The sequence below is a fragment of the Ranitomeya imitator genome, chromosome 8 (genome assembly GCF_032444005.1).
Source record: "Ranitomeya imitator isolate aRanImi1 chromosome 8, aRanImi1.pri, whole genome shotgun sequence".
NCBI classification, from domain to species: Eukaryota; Metazoa; Chordata; class Amphibia; order Anura; family Dendrobatidae; genus Ranitomeya; species Ranitomeya imitator.
Window position 1 is genome coordinate 127,176,658 of NC_091289.1, and position 23,678 is coordinate 127,200,335.

The 23,678-nt window shown below is 47.6% G+C and overlaps 1 protein-coding gene across 1 annotated transcript in view; it reads left to right on the plus strand.

Moving 5' to 3' along the window:
• ZBTB41 (zinc finger and BTB domain containing 41) overlaps positions 1-23,678 on the plus strand; it is a 68,602-nt gene that overhangs the window by 39,559 nt on the left and 5,365 nt on the right. The window contains exon 9 of the mRNA XM_069737365.1: positions 20,595-20,683. Within this exon, the coding sequence (XP_069593466.1) occupies positions 20,595-20,683 (89 nt within the window). The remainder of the gene's footprint in view (positions 1-20,594; positions 20,684-23,678) is intronic.

Sequence of the window (23,678 nt, forward strand, 5' to 3'; positions counted from 1 at the left end):
CTGAACTAGAGCGGGTGCAGCAACCAAGGTTATTAGAGGACTGGGGGGGTCTGTAATACCAAGATAGGTTATTACACTTGGGGCTATTTAGTTTGGAAAAACGAAGACTAAGGGGTGATCTTATTTTAATGTATAAATATACGAGGGGACAGTACAAAGACCTTTCTGATGATCTTTTTAATCATAGACCTGAGACAGGGATAAGGGGGCATCCTCTACGTCTGGAGGAAAGAAGGTTTAGGCATAATAACAGACGCGGGTTCTTTTCTGTAAGAGCAGTGAGACTATGGAACTCTCTGCCGTATGATGTTGTAATGAGTGATTCATTACTTAAATTTAAGAGGGGATTGGATTTCTTGAAAAGTATAATGTTGCAGGGTATATATACTAGATTCCTTGATAGGGCGTTGATCCAGGGAACTAGTCTGATTGCCGTATGTGGAGTCCGGAAGGAATTTTTTTCCCCAAAGTGGAGCTTACTATTTGCCACATTGCTTTTTTTTGCCTTCCTCTGGATCAACATGTTAGGGCATGTTAGGTTAGGCTATGGGCTGAACTAGATGGACTTAAAGTCTTCCTTCAACCTTAATAACTATGTTACTATGACACAGGAACCATGTGTGTATGCTGCTGCCACTAGGAGGCTGACACTATGCACAAAAAAGTTAGCTCCTCCTCTGCAGTGTACACCCCACCGACTGGCATTATGCACTTCAGTTTAGCCTAGTGTCAGTAGGAGGTGGACACGGGTCTTTCATTAGAACCTTATCTACCTTAATGTGCGTCGTTTTCTTACAGGTTTCCCGGAGGGATACAGGGTGAACAGTCACACCTGTAATCCCACAATACAGACTATGAGTACGACGTGTACTGCCACCCCGTATCCTCATAGATCCCTCAGTAGGGCCAAGATCCTAGCACACAAGTGTGCTCAGAAGTCCGGGTCTTCCTCCGTCCCCCACCCACTCGCCCACCTGAGTCTGTCGGTTGCGGAGACGAGGACGTCCATCACAGCTCCCTGGATGTCTCATTCCTCTCAGGTTGGTAACGACATGGGAAGTTTAAGGTGAGTATTTTCCCCATTCCATCCCATCCCAGATCTTCAAAGGGGGTGCTTTATTGAGGGGACCTCACTGGTCGTCGCCCATTGCACGCAGGCAGCTGCACGTAGATGTAGGGGCCTTTTTCAGCCGCACGGCCCGGGATCGCTTTGTCGCGCGGAGGCCGTGCTTCTTTTTGTCTGCCGCACCACTTCCTTGGCTGCGGCCGCTCTGCCTCCCGTTCCGGCGCAGCGGCCTTTGCAGGCTACCGTGCCGCTTCTTGCCCCTGCGACCGTGTGGTTCCGGCCGCTCCCAGCAGCTGCCCTGCCATCTGTGCCAGTGCAGCGGCCTTGGCAGGCCGCCGCGACGCTTCGGGCCCCTGTGGCTGCGCTGCTCTGGCCGCTCTCAGCGGCTGCGATGCCTTTTGTTCCAGCGCGGCGGCCTTGGCAGGCTGCCCGCCACTTCCTACCTGCGGGGCACTGCATCGGCGCCGCGGTCTTGCACCGGCGGTCGCCGGCCTCTAATTTACGCCCCGGCTTCTGCCCGGACCTACTTCCGTTGCCGTGACTCCGCCCACTTCCGCCCTTCATCGGGCGGGCTTTTCTCCCGCCCGACAATCTCTCACAGCGGTCACCACCTTTTCTCCTCCCACCGGTGCCAACTTGGGACTCCTTAGCGCACGAGTTCTCTCCACTCTGTACCACCGTTTGGTGCCACATCTCAGCGGTCAACATCTAGAACGGTTTCCATTTTTCGGATTGCGGCAGGAGCTCATACCTTTTTCCTACCTAAAGGGCTACTTTTCACCGGAGGTCCATCCCGCAAGCCGGACAGCTTCCTCCACCTGGAATCCTTTTTCGTCTGCCGTGAGTAGCTCTGCACTGCAGACTGACGCTCCCCTCTGCCCCCCTGTCCCCTAAACCTCTGGCATTTTCTTCAGGGACCCTTCAATATGTCTTCCTCTAAGGGAGGCCGCTCTCGTCCTCCTACTTCTTCTTCTTCATCAGCCTTAGTCAAATACTTTGCATGTTCGTCTTGTAACTGCAAACTTCCCTCAGGTCAGTCCTCTCCACTCTGTCAGGCCTGCAGCAATCCGTTCGTGCCACCGCCCAGGATCCCCCGGCTGCTCCGCTTGAGTGATACCCCCACCCCAGGCTGGGCTTCCTCTCTGTCACAATCGGTAGCGGATCTAACTCGGGTGTCTCAAACTCTGGTGTCCGTGCTTGATCGATTTCCCCTACAGGCTCCCATAGTTGCCAGCGGGTCGTAGGAGCCTCCGTCCGAGCCCTCCATTATAAGCAGCAAAAGGTCCAGACAGGAACACCGGTCTGAGTCCTCTTCTCGCTTCATTTCGCCACACACGGTCCTCCTCTGCGGTCAGATTCCTCCCGGTCCTCCTCCCCTGAGTCAGGCAAGGAGTTCTCTGATGCGCCCTCGGAGGATATTTCGGAGCTAGATTCTAACCAAATCGCTACCATGAGGGATATGGTTCAGAATCTCATCGGAGCGATAAATCAAACCTTTGGCATCAAGGATTCCTCTACGGAACCCGCAGATCAGGTGGTTTCATTTAGACAGGCTAAACCACCTTCCAAGTTTTTCGCTCCTCACCCTGAATTCGAGGCGATCATGAACAGAGAATGAGAGAATCCGACCAGACGTTTTCCCGAGGGGAAAACGCCTTGGCGTTTTATATCCTTTTTCTCCAGAACTTACCGCCAATTGGACTGTATCTCCCTCGGTGGATCCCCCAGTTTCCAGGCTGTCCACCAACACTGTGCTTCCACTGTCCGGCGGAGCATCTCTGAAGGATTCTAACGATAGTCATAGAATCCTTTGCAAAGTCAGCCTTTGAAGCGGCCGCAGCTACTCTATGCCCAACTTTTGCTTCCACTTGGGTTTCAAAATCCATATCCAAATGGGCCAAACAACTTTGTCGAGGCATCTGGACGGGGGTCCATCCGGACAGCTGGTGGAGCTTGCTAACCAGATTTCTCACACCGGTGAATACCTGGTTTCTCTGGATGCCGTGTCTTGTGTGGCTCAGGCGTCCAGCAATGCTGTTGCCATCCGCCGGACCGTTTGGCTCAAGGCCTGGCAGGCGGACTTGTCTTCCAAAAGGTCCCTTACCAGCCTGCCTTTTCAAGGCTCACGTCTCTTTGGTTCTAAGCTGGACCAAATCATTAAGGATGCCATGGGGGGTACAAGTTCTCTTCTTCCCCAGGCTAAACCTCGCCGCCCTTCTAGATGGCAATTTCGGTTCTTTCTGCCTTTTCGTCACTTCGCTGCGTCAAACTCCTTTTCCCAGCAACAACAAAGGCCACAGGCATGCCAAGAGAAGAAGACAGTATCCTTTAGGCCCACTACTTCCTGGCGTTCTCGCTACTCACAGGGTAGATTCTCCAGGTCCAGGACTGGAAGATCCACCTCGGCATGACTCTTGGCAAGACCCCAGCCCACTTCCCAGGCTGCGCGGCCGTCTCCTCTTCTTCAGGGACGTCTGGATCTCCTCAGTAGAGGACGTATGGGTCAGGGAAGTTGTATCTTCGGGTTACAAAATAGAGTTTGTTTCATGACGCCGGGATCGTTTCTTCAAATCCCGACCTCCAAGAGACCCCACTCTAGTTCCGGGTTTCTTCGCAGCCATCGCTTCTCTCCTCAAAGCCAGGGTGATCGTTCCCGTCCCACAAAAAGAACGGCTCACAGGTTTCTCTTCATATCTTTTTGTGGTACCGAAAAAAGACGGCAGGGTTCGTCCCATTCTGGATCTCAAATTGCTGAACAAAAGAGTTCGTCTGAGTCACTTCAGGATGGAATCCCTTCGTTCAGTAATTGCTTCCATGGTGGCTCAGGATTTTCTGTGTTCCATAGATATTCAGGACGCCTACCTCCATGTCCCGATATTCCCGGGACATCACCGATTCCTGTGCTTTGCGGTGCTCCAAGACCATTTTCAGTTGGTCGCCCTGCCGTTCGGTCTTGCAACCGCTCCCAGGGTTTTCACGAAGATCATAATGGCGCTGATAGCCATCTTGAGGGTCAGAGGCCTGGTTCTGTTTCCATACCTTCACGACATCCTCATCAAGGCTCCGTCTTTTTCTCAGGCTCACGAAAGTCTGTCCATCGTCTTCGACACCCTAGCCCGCTTCGGGTGGCTGGTCAACCGGAAGAAGTCCTGCCTTATTCCTTCTCAGCGCATCGTTTTTCTAGGCATGCTCTTCGACACTCGTCAGACCAAAGTCTTCCTTCCCGAAGACAAGAGATCCATCCTTCGTCGGGACATACGCTTGCTCCAGGGTCCTCAGTTTCCCTCCTTCCGATCGGCCATGAAGGTTCTGGGGAGGATGGTAGCAACATTGGAAGTGATTCCCTTTGCCCAATTTCACTCGCGATCTCTTCAGCAAGCCATCCTATCTCAGTGGGACAGGTCTGTCTTCTCTCTGGATCGTCCTATCCGACTCTCTCCCCGGCTCAAACGGTCTCTCAACTGGTGGCTGACGTCCCCTCTCATCTACAATTAGGCCGCCGACTTCGTCGCCGCGAGGGTCTCGCAGCAGGGGAATGGTTCTTGCATCAGGAAGTCTTCCATCAGATTTGTCTTCGATGGGGGACTCCGGACATGGACCTCACGGCGTCCCGAATGAACAGGAAGGTTCCTCGGTTCGTCTCCAGGTCTCGCGATTTTCTTGCAGTGGGCGTTAACGCTTTGGCCATTCCTTGGTCGCAGTTCGTGCTGCCCTGTCTGTTCCAACCATTCCCTTGCTTCCCAAACTGTTGAAAAAGATCAAAGCGGAAGGGTTGCCGGTCATTCTGATCACCCCAGATTGGCCAGGAGAGCTTGGTTTGCGGAGATCGTCAATCTTCTCGTGGACGCCCCCTGGCGCCTTCCAGACAGGCCCGATCTGCTCTCTCAGGGTCCGATCTGCCACCCGAGTTCTCGGTTGCACAGCGTGGCTGTTGAGACCGCAGTTCTAAGAGCGTCCGGCCTTTCGGACTGGGTGATTCACACCATGATCCAGGCTCGGAAGCCTTCGTCTTCCAGGATCTACTATCGCACCTGGAAAGCTTACTTCCGTTAGTGCGAGTCCAACCTCATTTCATCTATGTCCTTTTCCCTGCCTTCCATCTTGGCCTTCCTTCAGGCAGGACTGGATTCGGGCCTTGCTCTTAGTTCCCTAAAGGGCCAGGTTTCTGCGCTCTCTATCCTTTTTCAGAAGACGTTATCTTCTCGGCCACAGGTTTAGACCTTCCTTCAAGGAGTATCCCATGCTTTTCCTCCGAACAGGGCCCCTGTGGTTTCATGGGATTTAAATCTTGTGCTGGACGTTTTGAGTGGTTCCCCCTTTGAGCCTCTCAGTTAGGTTTTCCTGTCAGTTCTATCTTGGAAGGTGGCCTTTCTTGTGGCCATCTCTTCTATCCGCCGCATTTCCGAGTTGGCGGCCCTTTCTTGCCGACCTCCTTTCTTGGTTATCCACTAGGACAAGGTGGTCCTCAGGCCTCAGCCTTCCTTCCTTCCTAAAGGTACCTTCACACTGAGCAACTTTACAACGAGAACGACAACGATCCGTGACATTGCAGCGTCCTGGATAGCGATCTCGTTGTGTTTGACATTCAGCAGCGATCAGGATCCCTCTGTGACATCGCTGGTCGTAGCTAGAAGTCCGGAACTTTATTTGGTCGTCAGGTCGGCGTGATTCGTCATGTTTGACAGCAAAAGCAACGATGCCAGCAATGTTTTAACATGGAGCTAACAACCGGCGAGAACGATAAGTACGTCACTGGATCGCTCCTGCATCATTCTGGTGTTGCCGTGTTCGACGTCTCCTAGCGACCTAAACAGCGACGCTGCAGCGATCGGCTCGTTGTCTATATCGCTGCAGCGTTGCTTAGTGTAACGGTACCTTAAGGTGGTTTCCACCTTCCACCTCAACGACGTCATTGTTCTACCTTCCTTTTGTCTAGCTCCGACTCTTCCTCTGGAGCGATCGTTGAACAAGCTGGACCTCGTCAGGGCAGTGAGGATCTACCTGGCTAGAATGGCCGCTTTCCTGGAAGACGGATTCTCTTTTCGTCATTCTTGATGGCACGCGTAGAGGCCTGCCGGCTTCTAAGGCGACTATTGCCCGCTGGATCAGAACGGCAATTTTGGAGGCTTACCGGGTCAAGAACAGAGTGCCCCCTCCTGGGGTTAAGGCTCACTCTTCCCGGGCAGTCGGCGCCTCCTAAGCGGTGCACCACAGGGCTTCCGCCCTACAGCTTTGCAAAGCTGCAACCTGGTATTCCATCCACACGTTCGCCAAATTTTACAAGGTCCATACCTACGCTTCGGCGGACGCCAGCCTAGGCATAAGTATCTTGCTGGCGGCAGTGGTGAGTCCTATGACCTGATGGAAGTCTGCGTTTTCCCACCCTAGGGACTGCTTTGGGACGTCCCATGGTTCCTGTGTCCCCCAATGAGAGGCGATAGAGAAAACAGGATTTTTTGTTGCTTACCGTAAAATCTGTTTCTTGGAGCCTCCACTCGGGGACACAGCTCCCTCCCAATGTTTCTCAGTTTCTGTTGTTCTATGTTCTATGACTGTTCCCACGTTTACAGTTCTCATGTTTGTGGTTATGTTTCAACCTTGTTGTTTTTCTCCTACTGCTTTCTCACTAGCTGAAGAGTATAATGCCAGTCGAGGGGTGTACACTGCATAGGAGGATCTAACTTTTTTTGTGCATAGTGTCAGCCTCCTAGTGGCAACAGCATACACCCATGGTTCCTGTGTCCCCCAATGGAGGCTCCGAGAAACAGATTTTACGGTAAGCAACCAAAAATCATGTTTCTGTGCTGACAGAGTCCCTTTATGGGGCGAGCACTTCTTCATGAAACAGGAGCATCATCAAATCCAGCGAGAAAATCTATGTTTTTAATGAATTGGGGCCAAAGATTCTGGCATCCAAAAAATTCACACCTACCACAGCTTCTCAAAATTCTTATTTTCTGCCTAAACTTTGCAGCTTAACTCCTTTGTGACAGTTTAACCCCTTCACCCATGAGCTTGTTTTCACCTTCTTTACCAGGCCAATTTTTTTAAATTCTGACCACTGGAATTCTTCAAAGGATACAAACTGATTCTGAGATCGTTTTCTCATGTTGTACTTCATGATCGTGGTAAAATTTGTTCGACTTGCGTTAATTTGTGAAAATATCGGAAATTTGGCGAAAATGTTGCCATTTTCAATCTTTTCAATTTTTATGCCCTTAAACAAGATAAACTGCATCTCTCAACGTGCTCATAACCAGATTCAAGAAGTTTATTAAACCCTTCAGGTGCATCACAGGAATTGACATATTTCCTTTTTTTTTCCAAGGGTAACAGGAGACAATGTACCTAAAAATGTGTTGTATAATTTCTCCTGACTACACTGTTACTCCGTATGTGGGGGGAAAACTACTCTTTGGTCGCACGACAGGGCTCTGAAGGGAAAGAGCACCTTTTTATTTTTTGAACGCAAAATTGGCTGTAATCGAGAGCAGACGTCCTGTCACGCTTGCAGAGCCCCCTGATGTGCCTGGAAAGCCCTCCGCAAGTGACCCCATTTTAGAAATTGTATCCCTTAAAGAATTTATCTAGATCTGTGGTGAGCACCTTAATTCCACAGGTGCTTCACAGAATTTTATAACGTTGAGCTGTGAAAATGAAAGATAAAACTTCTCACAAAACTGTTGCCTTAGCCCAAAATTTTTCAGTTTCACAAGGGTAACATGAGAAAATGAACCATATAATTTTTTGTGAAATTTCTCCGGAGTACGTCAATGCCAAATATGTGGTGATTAACCCCTTCCCGACCTTTGACGCATACGCTGCGTCATGAAAGTCGGTGCCATTCCGACCCATGACGCAGCATATGCGTCATGGAAAGATCGCGTCCCTGCAGATCGGGTGAAAGGGTTAACTCCCATTTCACTCGATCTGCAGGGACAGGGGGAGTGGTACTTTAGCCCAGGGGGGGTGGCTTCACCCCCTCGTGGCTACGATCGCTCTGATTGGCTGTTGAAAGTGAAATTGCCAATCAGAGCGATTTGTAATATTTCACCTAAAAAAATGGTGAAATATTACAATCCAGCCATGGCCGATGCTGCAATATCATCGGCCATGGCTGGACACACTAATGTGCACCCACTCCACTCCTCCGATCGCCCCCCCAGCCCCCCGATCTGCGGTCTGCTCCCCTCGGTCCTGTGCTCCGCTCCCCTGTCCTCCTGCCCGCTCCCCCCGTGCTCCAATCACACCCCCCGTGCTCCAATCAAACCCCCCCGCACTCCGATCCCCCCCGCACAGCGATCCCCCCCCCCGCACAGCGATCCCACCCCCGCACAGCGATTTCCCCCCCCCCCCCCCCGTGCTCCGATCCACCCGCCCGCACAGCGATCCCCCACTCCGTGCTCCAATCCACCCCCCCGTGTTCCGGTCCACCCCCCCGTGCTCCGACGCCCCCCCCCCCCCCCGTGCTCTGATCTCCCCCCCCCTTATACTTACCTGGCCTCCCGGGGACCGTCCGTCTTCTTTCCTGGGCGCCGCCATCTTCCAAAATGGCGGGCGCATGTGCAGTGCGCCCGCCGAATCTGCCGGCCGGCAGATTCGTTCCAGAGTGATTTTTGATCACTGAGATAGGTTATATCTCAGTGATCAAAATAAAAAAAAAAAGTAAATGACCCCCCCCCCCCCCTTTGTCACCCCCATAGGTAGGGACAATAAAAAAAATATATATATTTTTTTTTTTCCACTAAGGTTGGGGTAAGAACTAGGGTTAGGGGTAGGGGTAGGGTTAGGGGTAGGGTTAGGGTTTCGGTATGTGCACACGTATTCTGTTCCTCTGCGGATTTTTCCGCTGCGGATTTGATAAATCCGCAGTGCTAAACCGCTGCGGATTTATGGCGGATTTGCCATGTTTTTTCTGCGCATTTCAATGCGGTTTTACAACAGCGATTTTCTATTTGAGCAGTTGTAAAACCGCTGCGGAATCCTAAGAAAGAAGTGACATGCTGCGGAATGTAAACCGCTGCGTTTCCGTGCAGTTTTTCTGCAGCATGTGTACAGCGATTTTTGTTTTCCATAGGTTTGCATTGAACTGTAAACTCATGGGAAACTGCTCCGGATCCGCAGCGTTTTCCGCAGCGTGTGCACATACCTTTAGAATTAGGCTATGTGCACACGGTGCGGATTGGCCGCTGCGGATCCGCAGCAGAGTTCCATCAGGTTTACAGTACCATGTAAACATATGGAAAGCCAAATCCGCTGTGCCCATGGTGCGGAAAATACTGCGCGGGAACGCTGCGTTGTATTTTCCGCAGCATGTCAATTCTTTGTGCGGATTCCGCAGCGTTTTACACCTGTTCCTCAATAGGAATCCGCAGGTGAAATCTGGACAAAAAACACTGGAAATCCGCGGTAAATCCGCAGGTAAAACGCAGTGCCTTTTACCCGTGGATTTTTCAAAAATGGTGCTGAAAAATCTCATACGAATCCGCAACGTTGGCACATAGCCTTAGGGCTAGGGTTCGGTTGGAATTAGGGTTGTGGTTAGGGTTAGGGGTGTGTTGGGGTTACGGGTGTGTTGGGGTTAGGGTTGTGATTAGGGTTTCGGCTACAGTTGGGATAAGGGTTAGGGGTGTGTTGGAGTTAGAATTGAGGGGTTTCCACTGTTTAGGCACATCAGGGGGTCTCCAAACGCAACATGGCGCCACCATTGATTCCAGCCAATCTTGTATTCAAAAAGTCAAATGGTGCTCCCTCACTTCCGAGCCCCGACGTGCACCCAAACAGTGGTTTACCCCCACATATGGGGTACCAGCATACTCAGGACAAACTGCGCAACAATTACTGGGGTCCAATTTCTCCTGTTACCCTTGTGAAAATAAAGAAATGCTTGCTAAAACATCATTTTTGAGGAAAGAAAAATTATTTTTTATTTTCACGGCTCTGCGTTGTAAACGTCTGTGAAGCACTTGGGGGTTCAAAGTGCTCACCACATATCTAGATAAGTTCCTTGGGGGGGTCTAGTTTCTAAAATTGGGTCACTTGTGGGGGGTTTCTACTGTTTAGGCACACCAGGGGCTCTGCAAACGCAATGTGACGCCCGCAGACCATTCCATCAAAGTCTGCATTTCAAAAGTCACTACTTCCCTTCTGAGCCTCAACGTGTGCCCAAACAGTGGTTTACCCCCACACATGGGGTATCAGCGTACTCAGGAGAAACTGGACAACAACTTTTGGGGTCCAATTTCTCCTGTAACCCTTGGGAAAATAAAAAATTCTGGGCTAAAAGATCATTTTTGAGAAAATATTTTTTTTTTTTTTTTTTCATGGCTCTGCGTTATAAACTTCTGTGAAGCACTTGGGGGTTCAAAGTCCTCACCACACATCTAGATTAGTTCCTTTGGGGGTCTAGTTTCCAAAATGGGGTCATTTCTGGGGGATCTCCAATGTTTAGGCACACAGGGGCTCTCCAAACGTGACATGGTGTCCGCTAATGATTGGAGCTAATTTTCCATTTAAAAAGCCAAATGGCGTGCCATCCCTTCCGAGCCCTGCCGTGCGCCCAAACAGTGGTTTACCCCCACATATGGGGTATCAGCGTACTCAGGACAAACTGGACAACAATATTTGGGGTCCAATTTCTCCTATTATCCTTGGCAAAATAGGAAATTCCAGGCTAAAAAATCATTTTTGAGGAAAGAAAAATTATTTTTTATTTTCATGGCTCTGCGTTATAAACTTCTGTGAAGCACCTGGGGGTTTAAAGTGCTCAATATGCATCTAGATAAGTTCCTTGGGGGGTCTAGTTTCCAAAATGGGGTCACTTGTGGGGGAGCTCCAATGCATAGGCACACAGGGGCTCTCCAAACGCGACATGGTGTCCGCTAACAATTGGAGCTAATTTTCCATTCAAAAAGTCAAATGGCGCGCCTTCCCTTCCGAGCCCTGCCGTGTGCCCAAACAGTGGTTTACCCCCACATATGAGGTATCGGCGTACTCGGAAGAAATTGCCCAACAAATTTTATGATCCATTTTATCCTACTGCCCATGTGAAAATGAAAAAATTGAGGCGAAAAGAATTTTTTTGTGAAAAAAAAGTACTTTTTCATTTTTACAGATCAATTTGTGAAGCACCTGAGGGTTTAAAGTGCTCACTAGGCATCTAAATAAGTTCCTTGGAGGGTCTAGTTTCCAAAATGGGGTCACTTGTGGGGGAGCGCCAATGTTTAGGCACACAGGAGCTCTCCAAACGCGACATGGTGTCCGCTAACGATGGAAATAATTTTTCATTCAAAAAGTCAAATGGCGCTCCTTCCCTTCCGAGCCTTACCATGTGCCCAAACAGTGGTTTACCCCCACATATGAGGTATCGGCGTACTCAGGAGAAATTGCCCAACACATTTTAGGATCCATTTTATCCTGTTGCCCATGTGAAAATGAAAAAATTGAGGCTAAAAGAATTTTTTTGTGAAAAAAAAGTACTTTTTCATTTTTACGGATCAATTTGTGAAGCACCTGGGGGTTCAAAGTGCTCACTATGCATCTAGATAAGTTCCTTGGGGCGTCTAGTTTCCAAAATGGGGTCACTTGTGGGGGAGCTCCAATTTTTAGGCACACGGGGGCTCTCCAAACGTGACATGGTGTCCGCTAAAGAGTGGAGCCAATTTTTGAATTAAAAAGTCAAATGGCGCTCCTTCCCTTCCAAGCCCTGCCGTGCGCCCAAACAGTGGTTTACCCCCACATATGAGGTATCAGCGTACTCAGGACAAATTGCACAACAACTTTCGTGGTTCAGTTTCTCCTTTTACCATTGGGAAAATAAAAAAATTGTTGCTAAAAGATAATTTTTGTGACTAAAAAGTTAAATGTTCATTTTTTCCTTCCATGTTGCTTCTGCTGCTGTGAAGCACCTGAAGGGTTAATAAACTTCTTGAATGTGGTTTTGAGTACCTTGAGGGGTGCAGTTTTTAGAATGGTGTCACTTTTGGGTATTTTCAGCCATATAGACCCCTCAAACTGACTTCAAATGTGAGGTGGTCCCTAAAAAAAATGGTTTTGTAAATTTCGTTGTAAAAATGACAAATCGCTGGTCAAATTTTAACCCTTATAACTTCCTAACAAAAAAAAAATTTGTTTCCAAAATTGTGCTGATGTAAAGTAAACATGTGGGAAATGTAATTTATTAACTATTTTGTGTCACATATCTCTCTGGTTTAACAGAATAAAAATTCAAAATGTGAAAATTGCGAAATTTTCAAAATTTTCGCCAAATTTCCGTTTTTATCACAAATAAATGCAGAATTTATTGACCTAAATTTACCACTAACATGAAGCCCAATATGTCACGAAAAAACAATCTCAGAACCGCTAGGATCCGTTGAAGCATTCCTGAGTTATTACCTCATAAAGGGACACTGGTCAGAATTGCAAAAAACGGCAAGGTCTTTAAGGTCAAAATAGGCTGGGTCATGAAGGGGTTAAACTATTGTTTGGGGGCACGGCCGAGCTCGGAAGGGAAGGAGCGCCAATTGAATTCTGGAGAGAAATTTTGGCTGGAATAGATTGTGGACACCATGTCACATTTTTTTTTTCAACAATAGTTTATATTGAGTAAAAGTTTACAATAAATGCAGAGAAAATAGTTTCAGTACAAGTACTGTATATACTCGGGAACTAAAATGAAGAATACTAGCATGTACAAAACCACAGGGTTAAGGGACAATAGAAAACAAAAAAGGGAGGGGGGGGGGGGGGGGGGAGAGGGTGCACGAGGAAGGTGGGTATAGTGTATCCAAATCCAGTGTAGAGACTCAGCCAGGATCAGGGGAATCTGGAGCGTTTAAGCGAAAAATATAATTGGTAAAAGGGGTATGGTTAGCATATTCTGCCCAAGGAAGCCATACTTTTTCAAATATACTAACCTTATCAGTAATTATGGCTGATATCTTTTCATTTGTCATATACCATGAAAGGCGCCTCTTAACATCAGATAAATCAAGGTTCACTTTTTTCCATTTGAAAGCAATGGTTTTGTTTGGCTGCCAGAAATATTAATTTGATGACGGCTTTGGGTATGTCTAGGGATTTTGAGAATGTTTGTTTATTTAGTAAAGCTTCCCATGGGTTCTTTCTGAGATTAAGATTTGTAATTGAAATTTTCAGGTGATATATTCCCTGATCCAGAATCTGTGGACTATCGGACACAGCCACCATATATGAAGCATGTCCCAAGTGGAATTGCATCCTCTGAAGCACTTGGGAGAGTAATTGGCGATTGCTCTAGCTATTCTGGCTGGGGTTAGGTACCATCTCGTTAAACACCTTGTAACTTGTTTCCAGCATCAAGGTGTTTAGTATCCCTCCTGTGGAGGAAGACCATATTTTGGACCACTCCGACTCAGTTAAATAGAACCGATATCAGACTCCAAACTAGAGACATAGTTCAGGCCTTGTGTGTGAATGGATATGGCAGTAAAGAAGTGATATTATGCCCGAAACATGTGGGTTTTGACGACATCTCTGCTCAAAGGGAGGTGTAAGATGAGGCAGAGTTTTTTAGTAGCGAAGAGACAAAATTCTTGAGCTGTAGGTAGCGAAAGACTTCTCCAGGGGGGAATTGGTGTTTTTCTTGTAGGGCTGAGAATGGAATGATTCCATCCACATTAAAAATATGATGGACCCTGGTGATCCCCGCAGCGACCCAGAGGCAAAAGTTCTTAAGGGACTCTACACCCGGGGGAAATTGGGGGTTACCCCATAGAGGGGCTGGAGGTAAAAATGGTGAAATCAAACTTGATGAGTATTTTAGGGAGTCCCAAATGTTAAGGGAGTGTGTCATAATGAGGTTCGAGATATGTTTCTGATGAGCTGGGAGGGTGGGTCCATAATAAAGCATCGAGGGTTACCGGGTGGCATTCCGGAGCTTCTAGTGAAATCCGCAGGGGAGGTTCTGAAAATGCATGATATAAAGTTAACTGGGCTAGTTGGGCTGCTTGATAGTACTTGGAGAGGTTAGGAACTCCCAGGCCTCCTTTTACGCGATGTCGTTAAAGGGTAGCTCTGTTAACCCTAGGGAGACCACCCTTCCAAATAAAAGTGTTATTTAGTTTTTGGGCCATTTTTAGGTAGTGTGAAGGGACCGGAATTGGCAAGACTCGAAATAGGTAGAGTAATTTATGGAGTATAGTCATTTTAAGTGCACGTTCTTGACCGAGCCAGGAGAGGTGTAGTTTTCCCCATGCCTGAAGTAAGAAGCACATTTTGTGAAGCATTTGGGGATAGTTAGTTGAAAAGAGAGAGGCCCGATTAGCTGTCAATTTCACTCCTAAATATTCTAGGTGGCTAGTGACCCAGTGAAAAGGGAAGTTTTGTTTTAGTTTTGGGATAATGTCGGGAGGGAGAGATATATTCATGGCATACGATTTTGTATAATTTATTTGCAAGCCGGAAATTTGTTCAAAATTATTTAAAGATTGAAGCAGAGCTGGTATGGATGTCTGGAGGGCTGAGAGGAGAAGTAGTATATCGTCTGCAAACATAAAAAGTTTATGGGGGTTGATGCAATATCTAAAGGAACCTTCACACTGACCAACTTAACAACGATATCGCTAGCGATCCGTGACGTTGCAGCGTCCTGGATAGCAATATCGTTGCGTTTGACACGCAGCAGCGATCTGGATCCTGCTGTGACATCGTTGGTCGGAGCAGAAAGGCCAGAACTTTATTTCGTTGCTGGATCACCCGCTGACATCTCTGAATCGGCGTGTGTGACGCCGATTCAGCGATGTCTTCACTGGTAACCAGGGTAAACATCGGGTTACTAAGCGCAGGGCCGCGCTTAGTAACCCGAAGTTTACCCTGGTTACCAGTGTAAATGTAAAAAAAAACAAACACTACATACTTACATTCCGGTGTCTGTCGCGTCCCCCGGCGTTCTGCTTCCCTGCACTGTGAGCGCCAGCCGGCCGTAAAGCAGAGCACAGCGGTGACGTCACCGCTCTGCTTTACGGCTGGCGCTCACACAGTGCAGGGAAGCAGAATGCACGGGGAACAGACACCGGAATGTAAGTATGTAGTGTTCGTTTTTTGTTTTTACATTTACACTGGTAACCAGGGTAAACATCGGGTTACTAAGCGCGGCCCTGCGCTTAGTAACCCGATGTTTACCCTGGTTACCCGGGGACTTCGGCATCATTGGCTGCTGGAGAGCGGTCTGTGTGACAGCTCTCCAGCGACCACACAGCGACGCTGCAGCGATCGGCATCGTTGTCTAGATCGCTGCAGCATCGCTAAATGTGACGGTACCTTAAGCCCTGAATACTTGCATTGTGACAGAGATGGATAGCTAACGGTTCAATTGTGAGGACAAATAAAAGGGGTGACGAGGGTCAACCCTGGCGAGTACCCCTCCTGATCGGAAAAAGCCCTGAAGAGAAGCCATTATAGCGAACGTACACTGAAGGGGAGCTGTAGTGAGCTCGGACTCATGAAAGAAAGTTGTCCGGGAACTTCCATTTTTGCAAAACTGCAAATACACTGTGTTCCAAATTATTATGCAAATTATTATGCAAATGATATTTTTCTCGGATTTTCCTAAATGGTCGTTGAAAATGACAGTCAGTCTAATAAAAGTCATCATCCGTTAGATTATACATCGAATTTTATTGAAGAAAACAATGCCTACGGAGGAGGACTGCAACGGTAAATTTCTTTATTGAGACTGTTGACATCGTCTACAAGAAGGGAACCGCTAGCACTACGCACCTTATTCATTTTGACTTGTAGCTCTGCGGGATTTGGAACTTTTTGTATCTATAAGCATTTGGACTATTCGGACTATATACCCAAAACCTGGGGGACATTATGTTCATTTGTATGCTGTCTAATGCAATTTGTTGATCCAGTTTTATTGGAGTGGTCTTATGTTTTATTATTGGTATTTCTATTAAATATATTTGCAAGTAATTAAAATAGTTAACGAGATGAGGGATTAGAACAGGCACGTATTTTTTGTAATAGAGAGCTGTAAATCCATCCTGACCGGTTTCAATTGTTGTATCGCTAGCTCTATTTCATTAGGGGTGATGGTTTGATCGAGGAGCTCAACCAGATTTGGGTACCGAATGTCATATTTGATGAGCGCCTGAAATGCCAAAACAGTATTTTGGAAACTACACCTCTTGAGAAATTCATCTAGTGGTGTAGTGAGCATTTTTAACCCTCAAACGATTCAGAGAATTGTATGAGATTGGGCTGAGTAAATGGAAAATTACCTTTCTTTTTCCCGCTAAAATGTTGCTTAAGCCCAAGTTTTCAATTTTCAGTAGTGATAATAGCAGAAAATGGACCACAAAATATGTTCCAAAATTTCTCATGCTACTATTGAGGCATGAGGGAATGAGCGCCATATTGTAATGCACATTTTACTGGACTGGTTTGAGTTTTTGAAAGGTTACATTTGCTGAGCCTCTGTGGTGCCAGAAAACCGCCAGCCCCCCACCCCCCCAAAAAACAAAACAAAAACAAAAAAAAACAAACCTCTTAATGAATCCATCTAGGGTGCAGTGATTATTATTGATAACACGGGTTTATGACAGGACCATACACCATTGGGCAGTGAAGAAAAATAATCACTTTTTTACCATGCAAAGTTTGAATTCGCCTCAGATTTTTCATTGTCACATGGGAAAAAAATGGCACCAAAATTTGTCCCACAATTTCTGCTGAATGTGGCAATACCCCAAATGTGGCTGTACAGTGCTGCTTAGCCATACGGAGAGACTCAGGAGGGACAGTGCTATTTGCCTCTTGGAGAGCAAATTATGGTGGAATAGTATGCAGGCTGAATATACGGAGCCCCTAAGTTGTAGAAGAGAAGAATCCCTCCTCGAGTGACCCTATTTTGGAAATTATACCCCCCTGGGAATTTATCTATAGTTGTAATTACAATTTTGACTTCATGGGTTTTTACCAGAAACGAGCAGCAGTGAAAATTGCAAACCTGCCAGTGTAGTGCCCCGTACGTTATAGTGCCCCGTACGTTATAGTGCCCCGTACGTTATAGTGCCCCTTATGTTGTAGTGCCCCTTATGTTGTAGTGCCCCTTATGTTGTAGTGCCCCTTATGTTGTAGTGCCCCGTACGTTGTAGTGCCCCCGTACGTTGTAGTGCCTCGTACGCTGTAGTGCCCCTCAAGTTGTAGTGCCCCGTACGTTGTAGTGCCCCGTACGTTGTAGTGCCCCGTACGTTGTAGTGCCCCGTACGTTGTAGTGCCCCGTACGTTGTAGTGCCCCGTACGTTGTAGTGCCCCGTACGTTGTAGTGCCCCGTACGTTATAGTGCCCCTTATGTTGTAGTGCCCCGTACGTTATAGTGCCCCTTATGTTGTAGTGCCCCGTACGTTGTAGTGCCCCGTACGTTGTAGTGCCCCGTACGTTGTAGTGCCCCGTACGTTATAGTGCCCCTTATGTTGTAGTGCCCCGTACGTTATAGTGCCCCTTATGTTGTAGTGCCCCTTATGTTGTAGTGCCCCGTACGTTGTAGTGCCCCGTACGTTGTAGTGCCCCGTACGTTATAGTGCCCCTTATGTTGTAGTGCCCCGTACGTTGTAGTGCCCCGTACGTTGTAGTGCCCCTTATGTTGTAGTGCCTCTTATGTTGTAGTGCCCCTTATGTTGTAGTGCCCCTTATGTTGTAGTGCCCCTTATGTTGTAGTGCCCCGTACGTTGTAGTGCCCCGTACGTTACAGTGCCCCTTATGTTGTAGTGCCCCTTATGTTGTAGTGCCCCTTATGTTGTAGTGCCCCGTACGTTGTAGTGCCCCGTACGTTGTGGTGCCCCGTACGTTGTAGTGCCCCGTACGTTATAGTGCCCCGTACGTTATAGTGCCCCGTACGTTGTAGTGCCCCTTACGTTGTGGTGCCCCGTACGTTATAGTGCCCCGTACGTTGTAGTGCCCCGTACGTTATAGTGCCCCTTATGTTGTAGTGCCCCTTATGCTGTAGTGCCCCGTACGTTGTAGTGCCCCGTACGTTGTAGTGCCCCGTACGTTGTAGTGCCCCGTACGTTGTAGTGCCCCGTACGTTGTAGTGCCCCGTACGTTGTAGTGCCCCGTACGTTGTAGTGCCCCGTACGTTGTAGTGCCCCTTATGTTGTAGTGCCCCTTATGTTGTAGTGCCCCTTATGTTGTAGTGCCCCTTATGTTGTAGTGCCCCTTATGTTGTAGTGCCCCTTATGTTGTAGTGCCCCTTATGTTGTAGTGCCCCTTATGTTGTAGTGCCCCTTATGTTGTAGTGCCCCTTATGTTGTAGTGCCCCTTATGTTGTAGTGCCCCTTATGTTGTAGTGCCCCGTACGTTGTAGTGCCCTGTACGTTATAGTGCCCCTTATTTTGTAGTGCCCCGTACGTTGTAGTGTCTATACATTGTGCCCAGCTTGTGCTTCTGGGGACATGCACCTATATATTAAGCAGGTGTGTTTTTGTGGGACGAGTTGATATTTTTATTGGTACACTTTTTGTCATATACCGTAACTTTCTTAAATAGCTTTTTATTCTGATTTTTGGGAGGCGTAATGAGCAAAAATCAATTTGGGAATAATTTTTTGCTTTTTTTTTTATACTGTTTGATAAAATTGACAATGCGCCTTTATTCTTCGAGTCAGTACGATTACAGCAATATCACATTTACATCTTTTTTCTTATGTTTTGTTGCTTTTTTTTCACAAAAACTATTTTTATAGAAAAAAAATGTTTTTGCATCGCTTTATTCTGAGAGCTGTAGCTTTTCTATTTCTCTGCTGATGGGGCTGTATGGTGGCTTATTTTTTGCCGGACAAGATGATGTTTTCAGCAGTACCTTTTTGTATTTACATTTGAGTTTTTTAAAATCGCGTTTTAATACATGTTTGATTCAGCGGTATGATGAAAAAGCATATTTTTTTTATTTAATTTTTTTTATGGTGTTCAGTCATTCCGGACACGGCAATACTAAATGTGTACTTTTTTTTGTTTGTTTTTACTTAAGTTTATGTATTTATTGGATTTGTTTTTTTGTTTTTTTTTTAATTTATTTTTACAATTTCTTTTTTTACTTTTTTTACTTTGTCCCAGGGTGGGACATCAACTTTTCCTGTCCTGATCGCTGATCATCTCTTGCATTGCAGGGCATTAGCTCAGTGCATCGCAGACAGGCAGGAGGAATCTCGGCTCCTGCTCTGAGCAGAAGCTTACAGGACCCGTCCTGTGTGACCCTGCTGCCATTTTTCTGCCCGGGGTCACCATGGAGACCATCGGCAAAACGTAACCGGGCTGTGCCAATCAGAGCAGAGAGACAGCACCTTTCTCTGCGATTTTGTCCCTGACGTTACATTTTGGCTTTGACCCTGCTTGCTGACCCTTCCTTTCTCTGGTTCACTCCTCCGGGAGAAAGTCCTTTTCATAGAAGGAATTCAGTGGGCCCAGTTGTAAGACCAGATCCTTGTATAAGAGTTAAAGGGTGAAGGCCGACATTCCTCTGGAATCTGCCAGTAACCTTTTTGAGCCTGTGGCCTGACAGATATCCCATAATGCAGCTCTGATTTAGGGGCTGCAGTCACTGATTTTCCCTGCACAGTGGCGCCCCCGTAACCCTGTGTGCAGGCCCCTGCGGCAGTACAGTTCCTTGCAAAAGTGTTCGGCCCCCTTGAACTTTTCAACCTTTTCCCTGAAGGCACTGTAAATAGGACTGCGCTGCAGTTTCTGGAAATGCTAATGAATGAATACTTAGTAGGAAATGGGGCACTAAATCAGAGCTGCCGTCCCTTCCATCCCAGAATTGGGTGATGCCCATCTATTATAAAGTGGTATGTTAACCCTTTTCTAAAATCGGAATAACCAAGTTTTACAGGAGTTACATCCTCTGACCCTGAGGATGAGAAATGTTGCTGTAGAAAGTCTGAGTGTTAATGATGGACATTTTGGTTATCACTTAGCTTCCTAGAAAGAAATATTATGCCCTAACTGGCTAGGACAATGTATTTTGGGAGATTTATGACCACTGGCGCATTGTGCGAGTCAGGGTTGTGGAGTTGGTAAGCCAAACCTCCGACTTTGACTCCTCAGTTTCAATGTCTCCGACTCCACCAAAATGGGCTCCGACTCTGAATCCGCAACTCCAAATCCACAGCTCTGGTAGTCGGTAAGCCAAACCTCCAACTCCTCAATTTCCATGACTCCGACGCCACCAAAATCAGACCCCCCAGGCCTGGTACGAGTAGTGTGCCAGTCGATACCCCTGTGAAGCTGGCACCAGATTCATTACCCAGGTACAAGCACTGTTGGTATACATGCTGGCCTAACAGTCAAAGCAAGGTCTGGCCACATCTTTAGACATCTTTGTGTATTGGGATAAAAAGTGCGCAGACTTCATACCGTTGTGTACACCATAAGGAAGTTCTCCAACATGACTATGGGTGGGTGACCCTCCTACTGAAAGTTGCAATGTTAGAGGCATATCTGACATGTCAGCCTGGTCACGTGTCACTTTCTCCACTCTGCAGGTACAAGGCCACCTTTCATCCATGTGAAGTATGCAAAAAAGTCTTCAAAGGAAAATCAAGTCTGGAAATGCACTTCAGGACACACTCCGGTAACTAAAAGCATATATTTTAATGCCTCATGTAATAAAGTGTGATAGAAAACCAGACCGTAACAAAGGTCACCATCGTGTAGTGTAACCCCTTCCTGACGTGTGCCGTACATATACATAAAGTTAAAAGAAAAAAAGGATTTGGTACTGTGTTAGCCAGTTGAAAAAAGAACGCGCTGAGTGGTAAAAACAGAATAATCTTGTTGTTATGATACCTTTTAATGGCCAACAGAAATAAAATAATGTTACAAAGCTAGCTTCCGAGACTTCTTAGGTCCCTTCCTCAGGTTGGGTATAAGGCAAAGTTACACCATACCTGAGGAAGGGACCTAAGAATTCTCGGAAGCTAGCTTTGTAACATCATTTATTTTATTTTTGTTAGCCAGTAAAAGGTATCATAACTACAGGATTATCTTGTTTCTCCCACTGAGATAATATAATAATCTTTATTTTTATATAGCAGTAACATATTCCACAGCGCTTTACAGTTTGCACACATTATCAACGCTGATGGAGTTCACAATCTACAATCCCTATCCGTATGTTTCTTCGTCGCCTCATTGGGGGACACAGACCGTGGGTGTATGCTGCTGCTGCCACTAGGAGGCTGACACTAAGTGAAAGAAAGAAAGAAAGTTCGCTCCTCCCCTGCAGTATACACCCTCCTGCTGGCTCTCAGCTAACCAGTTCTTGCATGGTGTCCATAGGAGGCACATGGGTCTGCTATTCAGACCCAAAACTCTATTATTTTATTTTTACCTTTTACATGTTTGATTTTATTTTTTCCACAGATGAATGGGGCGACGGATCCTTTCAAAGTTCCGATCTCCCCGAACCATCAACAGGCGAGCACGGAGAGTGTCGCCTCTTTGTACACTCTCCTACGACGTGGGATGCCAAGCCTGGGCTGATTCTTAGGGGCGACTGGTCCCTTTAAGGGCACCGATCTCCCCCGCACCCTGAACAGGCGAGCACATGGAGTGTCTCCTCCATTTACCCTCTCCTGCAGGCAGGCCTATTGCCGGACAACTGGTCCTGTCCACCCGGGGGCTGAACTCCGTCGATATACAGAGACCCCTCTCTATGGCGTCCGAGCAGCCCCCACTGTGAAAGCGGATGGTACAAGGAGGCGGATGGTTCCTCTCCACCTCCCTAACAAAGGGATGATGGATTGAGGTTTATCCCTGCACCGTCCACGCTGCAATACCTGACCTGCAGCAGAAGAGTAGAGTGCGCGCTTTCCTCGGCCCTGAAACTGTCAGCCGCGGCGGCTCCATGCCGGGATGTGCACCGATGGTGAGTGGATCCAGTTAGCGGTGGGCCTCTGCAGTGGGATATTCACATGCTGACAGGCAACCTCAGCCATGGCTTCCCTGTGGCCCACCTCCCTGAAGTAGCGCTCCAGCCGGCTGCAAAAATTTAGTCCCCGGCTTCGGCCGATGTGTAGGCTGCATCCCGGAAGCCGCGCCCGCACTATGTGTCCCTAACGCCCCTCACTTCTACCCCTTGTATTGCTCCTGCCGGCTGCAGAAATTTAGGCCCCGGCTTGGGCCTATTCATGGAAGTCTTGAGGCTCCGCCCATATTGTCTGTCGCTCTGCCCCTGAATTGGCGCCTCTCACTCTCTGCAAGATTTTATCACCTCTGTAAATCGCAGTGGCCATCTTGGTCCCCTACTGCATCACCACTATTTAGCAGATGATGCAAGAAGGGGGACAATCCCTCTCCCGCTTCCCTGTTAAGAGGATGGTGGATCGAGGGTTCCTCATTTTAACGCTGCACCGTCAAGAGAGCGGTGATAGCAAGGGACGGCTTTTTCTTGACCTGCTGGATGCAGCCGCGCATTCTGCCACTTGGCAGATTAGCCGCGTAGAATCTCCTGTGGTATACCTACCAGTATCCCTGCCCAATGGGTCAATTAAAAATACCACGGACTGTCAGATAGCAAATCTGGTTCTTTCCGTCTTGCGGCTTTGGGTTCAGTGCTCTACCCTTCCTTAGCCGCCACATGGGTTGCTAGAGCAATGTTCTCCTGGTCGGAGACCTTAACTACTTTGATTCAAACCAGTAACCTTTTCCCAAAGCCAGTAAAGCTGGCCAATCAAATCGTTTGAGCGGGAGACTAACAAAGGATCGTATGTTTCCTACAGACCCAACCAGCAGTGGAAGGGTTGTCCAGGACAGTCTAGATCTAAGGGATCTTGGTTCCAAAAAGGGGAACGAAAAGTAAGACAGATCCTGGACCTCAAACTTCTAACAACCTTTGACAAGGTCCTTCTTGTTTGGATGGAGTTCCTCCGCTCAGCCATTACTTCAACAGAAAAAGGTGGAGTTTCTGGCATCCATCGACATTCGGGATGCTTACCCTCACATTCCTATTTTTCCCCTCTTCAAAAATTCCTTCGCTTTTCCATTCGCGAACAGCATTTTCAAGTCACGACCTTGCCCTTCGGCCTTGCTACCGCACAGAGTATTCGCAAGGGTCATGGCGGCTGTCATGTTCCTCTTGCACCCTAGAGGCGTGGTCTTCCTGCCCTATTTGGTCGACTTTCTAGCCGCTCTTCCAGGACTGCGCTGAGTCGTCTATATCACTTGATACCTTCTCACCTGGGCTGGCAGCTAAACTTAGACAAGTTGTCCTCATTTCCAGCCCAGCAGATATCCTTATTGAGGATGATCCTGCACACTTCCAGAAGGATGGTAATTCTCCCTTGAGACAAGGCCGTGGCCCTTCAACAGGGAGCTCGCGAACTTGATCACTCATCCCCTCATTTCATTCGATTTGCTAAGAGGGTTCTGAGGAAAAATGGTGATGAGAATGGAAGCCGTTTCCTTCGCTCAAACAGGCTTTCAGAGGATAGTCTCTGAGCTCCTTCCTCATCCAGGGGAGATCCTTTCTCCCGGTTCAATGGATATTAGTGACTACCAATGCCAGTCATTATTATTATTATTATTATTTATTGTTATAGCGCCATTTATTCCATGGCGCTTTACAT